The sequence below is a fragment of the Equus quagga genome, chromosome 9 (genome assembly GCF_021613505.1).
Source record: "Equus quagga isolate Etosha38 chromosome 9, UCLA_HA_Equagga_1.0, whole genome shotgun sequence".
Classification (NCBI taxonomy): Eukaryota; Metazoa; Chordata; class Mammalia; order Perissodactyla; family Equidae; genus Equus; species Equus quagga.
In genome coordinates, this window is record NC_060275.1 from 71,657,826 (window position 1) to 71,666,245 (window position 8,420).

Genomic DNA, 8,420 nt, shown 5'->3' on the forward strand with positions numbered 1-8,420 from the left:
CTCCTGATTGCACCATGCTATGCCCCCCCCCCCCCAGGTAGGGGGATGGGCACAGATGGTACACAGAATTCTGTGAATTCTCCTATCCCTTTTGCTGGAATCCTTTCCTGGTTTTATGTTGGTCTGGATGCTGTAGCTTCTCAGTTGGTCTCTAGAGTTCTCACAAAGGTATTCTGATCCATATATTGTTTTATTTCTGAGGTTTAGGACTGGACTGAAGTGTAGATTTGGGAGCCATTGTTATATAGACGGTAATTGACGTGTATGGAGTAAATGAGAAAGTGTAGAATGAGAAACAGGCCTCATAATGACTCTTAAGAATACCAGCATTGAAGAAGTGGATAAAAGGAAAATGAGAGTGAGCATCCAAAAAGGTGGGATGAAACCTAAAAAATTTGTATCATAAAAGCCAAGAAAAGAATGCTCAAATGAGAAAGCAAAATAATAATTGCTGACACTCATGTAGCACTCATCATATGCCAGTGCCAGGAGCTGTTATAATTACTTTTACATGTATTTTTGAAAATGAATCCTTGCAAAAATCCTATGTAAGTTTGGTACTATTTTTATCCTCATTTTATAGATGAAAGAAGTGAGGCAGAGAGCTCATGCAGCTAGTAATATATACAAGTATGTTCATTGCAGCATTATTTATAATGTCGAAAATTAGGGATGACCTAATATCTATCAGTTGGGGATTGGTTAAATTGTGGTTCATGGAATATAATGAAACAATTGAAAGAAAAAGGTAGGTCTGTATGTTTTGAAATGAAAGGATTCCATAATATACTGTTGAGTGTAAAAAGTTATTTTGCAGTGTGTATGTTCTTTTAAATTTATTAGTTTTAAAAAATATATATATATTTTTGTGTGTATATATAAACCAATGTGTGCTTAGGAAAATGGGTGGTTATATATGAAATTGTTAACAGTGGATATTTGTGGGAAATGATCAGTTTTCATTTTTAATTAATATATTGATGATTCACTTGAGCTAGAAAATCTGGAAAAATTAAGGGTGTGTGTATGCAATTTTTTTTTTCTGAGGAGGATTCACCCTGAGCTAACATCTGTGCCAGACTTCTTCTGTTTTGTATGTGGGTTGCCACCACAGCATGGCCGCTGACAGGTGGTGTAGGTCTGTGCCTGGGAACCGAACCTGGGCTGCCAAAGTGGAGCACGCCGAACTTAACCACTAGGCATGGGGCTGGCCCCTGCATTTATTAATTTATATAAAAACAAAGTAGTCGGTTATATTTCTTTTTTTTTTTAAAGATTGGCACCTGAGCTAACATCTGTTGCCAGTCCCTTTTTTTCTTCTTCTTCTCCCCAAAGCTCCCCAGTATGTAGTTGTGTATTCTAGTTGTAGGCACTTCTAGTTCTGCTATGTGGCATGCTGCCTCAGCATGGCTTGATGAGTGGTGCTAGGTCTGTGCCCAGATCTGAACCAGTGAAACCCTGGGCTGCCAAAGGGGAGTGTGCAAACTTAACCACTTGGCCACGGGGCTGGCCTCTAGCCAGTTTTCGTAAGGAGAGATGTAGCAATGAGGAGTGATTCATCTCTCTGAGAAGATGTTATTCATGGTATCTTGGGAATACAACTCAGATTTCAACTCCAGGTTGAGCAATGAGTAAGAGATGAGGAAATAATTAACAGAGGTATTTTATATTAAAGCATAAATACTAATACTTTCTAATTCTATATCAAAATAAAAATATTTAAAAAATTTTTAATTATAGGACAATAGAGTTCACATTGGACCAAAAATGGAAATTCGAGTTGTTACGTTAGGATTAGATGGTGCTGGGAAAACTACTATTTTGTTTAAGTTAAAACAGGATGAGTTCATGCAGCCTATTCCAACAATTGGTAAGTATGAGTATTGCTTTTTACTTTAATGGACATTTTATAGACAACCCTAGCTTAAGCTGAGTTTTCAGGGTCTTATTTTATGCCAATCTGGTATGGTGGTGGGCTCTTTTTTGGCTGTAAGACACCAGCATTTCAGAGAAAAAACGCAAGATTCAGTGGCTGCAGGATTGAAATGTGGATGGTGGGACAGTGGGAAGGAGCAGAATATTGGTGGGAGAGTTGGAAGGAATAAAGGATTGGTGACTCTGGCTGAGGGGTAGGGGTGAGGGGGTGCTAGTCGTGCAGAGCTGGCAGGCACTTGGGTTTCAAGGTCCTAAGGACCTTGGTGGAGGTTTAGAGGGCTAATGGCTGTTAAAGGTATGCATTCTGCATGTAGTTTTATTAGGAGTGGAGCTGGTTGGACAGCAGTAGATATTGCTGTATGTAGATAATTTGTAAGTCACAGTTATAAACGGGGTAGCCTGTGTTTGGTGTGTCACTCGTAAATATAAGTTCAGTATTAAAGTAACTTTTTTTAAAAACAGGTTTTAATGTGGAAACTGTAGAATATAAAAATCTTAAGTTCACTATTTGGGATGTAGGTGGAAAACACAAATTAAGACCATTGTGGAAACATTATTACCTCAATACCCAAGGTAAGAGTAAAAAATGACATCTTATGATTGCTGGCAATATTGTGACATGGAATAAGTAGAATTTGTGGCATATGGTTCTGCTGCTCTATTCAATTGAAATGAACATTTATCCTACTATAATCTCTCAATAGCTCCATTCCTCATTTCCATTCATAATTAGCTATTATCTGCAGAAGAACCTACAGCGGCTTGCTTTTGACCAAACTGTGTCACGTCATCCATTCCACCTAGCACATTATTCACAGTTGAGTCCCATTCTATGCTTTGGCCTCCTAGACTCAACATGCGGCTTATGGTTATGCTGCCTGTTCCACATGTCATTCTACTTTCTACCTAGAAGAGAGACTAGATAATTATTTTTACTTTGGGATTTTAGTATAAGCCAGTGATTAATGGGGAAAAAATCGAATTTGAAACATGAGGAATGGCTGAAAGTCTGGGGATATGTAGCTACTCTAAGGTAGCTGGAAAGAGTTCAAAAGAGAATCCACACAATAGATATTTATGAAGTTTCTGCTGTGTATTTTGAGTGCAGTCTATGTGGAAAGTGCTTGCTAGACACCTGGAGAGAATACTTTGGAGAGAGAAAGATGGTGACTTACTTATTTTTAAAAGACTGTCTTTTGGTAAAGGAAGTAGTTACCAAAGAACAAGTAGTAGCAGCAGGTAGATCATAAGAGGTACATTTTCATTCATTCAGAGAAAAATATTAATTGATATACATAGCAGTTGTGTTTGGTAGAGCAAGTGTTGCAAATCCTGTTATAGGTGGGGAAATGAAAGCTGAAAAGTTATGTGAACTACTTGAGATCCTACTGTTGATTATTGCTAGGTACTTCTATAATAATAGGCAGCTTTTCTGTAAAAATAGTGATGGTAGGTTAACTACTCATGTATAATAATGAGAGCATTAAAATATTTGGTCCGTTTACTAAAACTTAACAAGTGACTAATTGAATATTTTTGTCATCTTTTTTGGTAGCTGTTGTATTTGTTGTTGATAGCAGTCACAGAGACAGAGTTAGCGAAGCACACAGTGAACTTGCAAAGTTGTTAACAGAAAAAGAACTCCGAGATGCTTTGCTCCTGATTTTTGCTAACAAACAGGTAACACGTTTGTATTTCAGAATATTTATTTTAGCAGTTTTGTGCATTCCACGTCATGAGGTAGCTGGAAATATTTCAAAAGAGAGATAACTCAATAGATATTTAAGAAATTTCTGCTTTGTATTTTGAGTACAATTTGTGTGGAAAGTGCTTTGCTCAGTACCTAGGAGAATACAAAAGTAATAAGCTAGCTGATGGAGTCCACAAAAAGAAATAAGGTAGTTGATGGTCACCAGAAACTTCTGTGTATGTAAGTAAACATGTAAGTAAATATATATGAGATTCTAATACAAAAAAAACCCTGGTAATTAACTTCAATAATGTTAACAAAGTGTTATGGGAAATTAGAGAGTAATTCTAAAGGTCGCATTTTGTAAGATTTCTTAAAAAATAGGATTTGAATTGAAATTATGATTTGAAATTATGGATAAGACTGAGTCAATATGTGAGGGAAAGAACATTGCAGGCAGAGAATAGAAAAGCATGAGTATTTTTAGGGAGCATCAAGGAGATCTATATGTGAGGGACAGGCAGAGGATGAAGAAAATCTAGAACAATAGATGAGACTATACTTTGAAGGCCTGACAAGGCCAGACTGAGAAATTTAGGTTTTATTCTGTGAGCAAAGGAGAACCATTGAAAGGTTTTTGGATTAGTTGGTGATAAGCTCATATCAGTGTTTTAAGACTAATCCTGGGAGTAGAATGTAGAATGAATCAGGGGCAGGGACTAGAGATGGGGAGATGCAGGAAATTGCTGCAGTAATTCAAGTGAGAGAGTTAACAAGATCCTGAATCAGAGGAGAGAAGGCTGGAAGCAGACTTCATGGAGGTAGAATTGTTAGAATTTGGTGACCGAATGGGGAGGATGAAGGACCGGGAGTTAGCTGAAGATTCCTAGATCTTGAGCCTAAGCTTCTATGAGGATGAGAATGCTTTTAAGTGCAATAGGGGGGCTTAGATGTAATAAGAAGGAGGAGTTGGATGAAGAATAAAGGATTTTCCCTGAAAAGAAAAAAAAAGGGCAAACTATTACGAGCTGATACCTTTCTTATGATTAAAGACATGCAAATAAGACAAAATGAAATAGCGTTTTCCACCTATCATATCATTAAAGACAAAAGTGTTTGATAATCCTCAGATGCACACTGTGGGTATGGTTATTAAACAGAGACGTTTTTCTTGGAGGGCAATTTGGCAGTACCTGTCAAAGTTTTAGATGCATATACCCTTTTACCCTGCAATTCTGCCTCTAGTAATGTATGCTGCAGACAAATGTCTTAAGGTTATCCTACAGATAATTTTGCAAATGTATGTATGTAAAAATATGGATGTCTATGTATGTATTTGTGCACATGAGCACACAACTTCAATCTAAATATTTAGTATAGGACTGGTTAAGAAAATTGTTGCACCTACACAGTGGAATGCAATTCAGACATTAAAAATAATGCAGAAAATAAGCTTGTCCTGATAATAGAAAGATATCTATCTTCAAGATGTGTGTTAAGTGAGAAACAAAAAACTAGAATATGTTCCATTTTGTGTTTATTTCCATGAATGTGCATGGAAATTTTCTGGAAAAATATTAAAGAAATTGTTAGTGGTGGTTGCTTTCTGGGAAGTAGGGGTGTGAGAGTTTAATAAACTCTTCATTATATAAATCCTGCATATAAGCCATTTTTATGATATACCCATGTTAATTTTTAAGTTGATGCCTTATAAATGACTCAGGCAGTATCTTTTATTCAAGCTGCATGGCTTTTACTGATTTCATTGTGAGGCTATTCCTACAAACTATATATATTATGAATAAATAAATGATTTTAACCCAAACTCTATTTTGTTCTATTCTTATTAATCTCAGAATAATTAACTGAAAGATGATTCTAGGTTTTAGCTTTAGGCTTGTTAGAGTGGTACAAACCGAATTCTATATAAATAGTAATAATTAGAAAAATTATAATTTTGATGGACTGATTAAAAAAAATTGATGTGTCTATATCTTTCAGGATGTTGCTGGAGCTCTGTCAGTAGAAGAAATCACTGAACTTCTCAGTCTCCATAAGCTGTGCTGTGGTCGTAGCTGGTATATTCAGGGCTGTGATGCTCGAAGTGGTATGGGACTGTACGAAGGGTTGGACTGGCTCTCACGGCAACTCGTGGCTGCTGGAGTACTGGATGTTGCTTGATTTTAAATGCAGCAATTGTCTAAAGTTTTGTGGTTAAAAGTTATTTTGCACATATGTTGTAAGAAATTCTACATCTCAAAGATAGTTTAATTTAGGATGTGTACATAAAAGGAGTCTTGGATTGGTAATTCAGTACAATACCGCTTTTAAAAAAATGATCCTGTAGCGAAATTTAAGTATCTGAGCAGATTAGATTGGATTAAATAGGGATTTCTTGAGTATAAATTTTTTTAAATGTACATTTGCTATTTAAGTTTTTGAGATTATATGTGATCCACTTATTGGGAAACAAGTAGTCACAGAGAAAGGGTACGTGAAGGTTTATTCTCAGTGAAAAACGAGTAGTCAGCTGAATGCCTAATGGACGCAGGTGAAGCGCAGCTGCTGCGTTAACTTGCCTTCTCACTGAATTGTGGCAGTTCTTAATAGAAAACACGGCAGTGACTTAAGGAAATAGAATCCAAACTGCATCTTTGGGTAATAGGATTAGTTTACTTTTATGTTCAGTATAACAGAACACCTTTTATGCTAAGAACTATAAACTATAGAAAATTAATATTTTATACATTGTTTTATTAAAACTTTCTCCTCAAGCATTTTGTATAAAACCCAGTGAGTCAAAATGAAGTGTTAACTAGGCCTGATTGTCAGATTAGTACTAAACTGAAGAACAATTAATGAAACTGTGAAAGTCGGTTATGTTCTAGTTGATCTTCACTTACGAAAGACCCATTTGCAGGGCTGAACCTGGATGTATTATTTGTTAGGTCAGAGCTCTGAGTTGGTCCTTCTGTTTTTCAACATATTTAAAGTACTTAGTAGTGTTTCTTTTAAAAATAATATCGCATCCTTAGTGGGAATGACCGTAGGTAAAATGTAGTAAGTTACACATAGAACCACAGTTGGCACTTCAGTAAAGATGGAGATTTAGGTAGAAAACTACCTTTACCTTAAGAGAAATCATTTAATCAGTGAGAATGCTTATTACATCAATTACTTTAAAATGATTTCCCAAAATAAGTGCATTTATCTTGACAATAAAACGTGAACAAGGCTCTCTGTGACAAGGCCTTGAAAAGTTGAGAGTAAGAATGTGTCTGAGGAAGAAACGTTCAAAAAGTTTACATCACGTTTATTATGCAGTGTTGTAAAAGTTTAAAGATTTTGTGCTCTTTACTGTTTTTCACTTTTTAAGGACACTCTGTTATGGCAGTACGATTTATTGTATTTAAATATAGCTAGATTGAATTTTGGTGTTTTTTTTAATGCTCTTTATACTTTAGGATGAAGTTCAATCCTAAACTTTACTAGTTGAACTTCTATGAGAACACTGATGTCTGATGATAAGATGTGACTTTTAGCTGGCACTGTTTTGGTTCAGTCTCTTCAAATGTACTTTTGTTAAAAACAACAAAAGTTTTAGAAAACAAAGCATTAAAAAAAAAGCCCATCAGTGTTATGGGCAATGTGTAAATAAGTAAATATAATATTTCGTCCTTTATTTTTCAAGTAAAAGTTCATGCTGTTACAAGTGTAGTTTGTGGGTATAAGTAATACTTCTGAATTAAATTATTTAATATTTGATTGCAATAACTGTGAAAGATAAAAAGGTGTTATATTTGCCTGTGAGCCCTTGAACTGTTTTCTCTACTAGGTATACAAAAGAAAAAGTCTAACACTAACATGTAAACTTAATTTCTTTGTAAATTATCAAGTTTATTTGACCAATTTGGCTAACCTTTGTAATTCCCATTCTCAGCATATTACTAAACACAATTTAAAAATTGTGCTTAGATTTGATTATAATGTATTTAATAGTAGTGTTTGTGTGTGATTTTTTTTTTAAGAAATATTTTTCTGAGGCTCTTATTACTATTTGTGGTTGTATTCCTTCACTAATTATTAGTCAAGACTGTGCTAGTTCCCTCTGGGAAATATCAGTTTTAAGAATGAGAGACATTTTAAATACACTCTATTAGGATTTGCCCCCAGCTCTGAATTTCTGTATTAAGCCTAAATATTATTGTATGGTTTATGTAAAGCAGGTTTTTCAAGTGTATAGCCCTGGTCTGTAATTCTGGAATGCTTTACAATCACCAGAAGCCATTATTTGCATTACATATATGATCACTGTAGACAGCAATAAAATGTTAAAATCATGTTAAAGAAGTCTTATCATCATTCTAAAAATTCTGTTTCTTGAACTGTCTATGTAGTAGTATTGCTAGTAACCAATTTAAAAAGTCATATTTGTGCTGTGGTTGAGAGAGACAATAAAACAAAGTAGGTGAGGACTGACTTAAATGTCAAATTTGAGAGGTAGTTTTTTAAGATTTAGAAATAACTTATTCTGTATTTGCAATGTCACATTTAAATGAATATTGTAACTGTAGTGTTTTGAAAGGAGAGCTAAAATTCTGCGTTTAACAAAGTGAAACTACGGCTTTAAAAATTTGAAATATAACCTTGTTTCATTTGAAAATATATCATTTTAAATGACTGTTTTAGAAAATGTCTTGGAAAACTTAGGTGTAACGTATAAACTAGTGTTGCTAAGAAAAAGACTTTTCATATAACATTGAGATATCTCGCAGTTTGCAGAGTGGTAATAGGG

General features: G+C 34.9%; 1 protein-coding gene across 2 annotated transcripts in view; it reads left to right on the forward strand.

The window, feature by feature from the left end:
- The window catches only part of TRIM23 (tripartite motif containing 23), a 32,893-nt gene extending 24,928 nt beyond the window's left edge, over positions 1 to 7,965 (forward strand). For both annotated transcript variants that reach the window (XM_046671850.1, XM_046671849.1), the window contains 4 exons: positions 1,741 to 1,870; positions 2,398 to 2,508; positions 3,491 to 3,615; positions 5,627 to 7,965. In XM_046671850.1, the coding sequence (XP_046527806.1) occupies positions 1,741 to 1,870; positions 2,398 to 2,508; positions 3,491 to 3,615; positions 5,627 to 5,806 (546 nt within the window). In that variant the 3' untranslated portion in view covers positions 5,807 to 7,965. The remainder of the gene's footprint in view (positions 1 to 1,740; positions 1,871 to 2,397; positions 2,509 to 3,490; positions 3,616 to 5,626) is intronic.
- Positions 7,966 to 8,420: the final 455 nt, after the last annotated feature.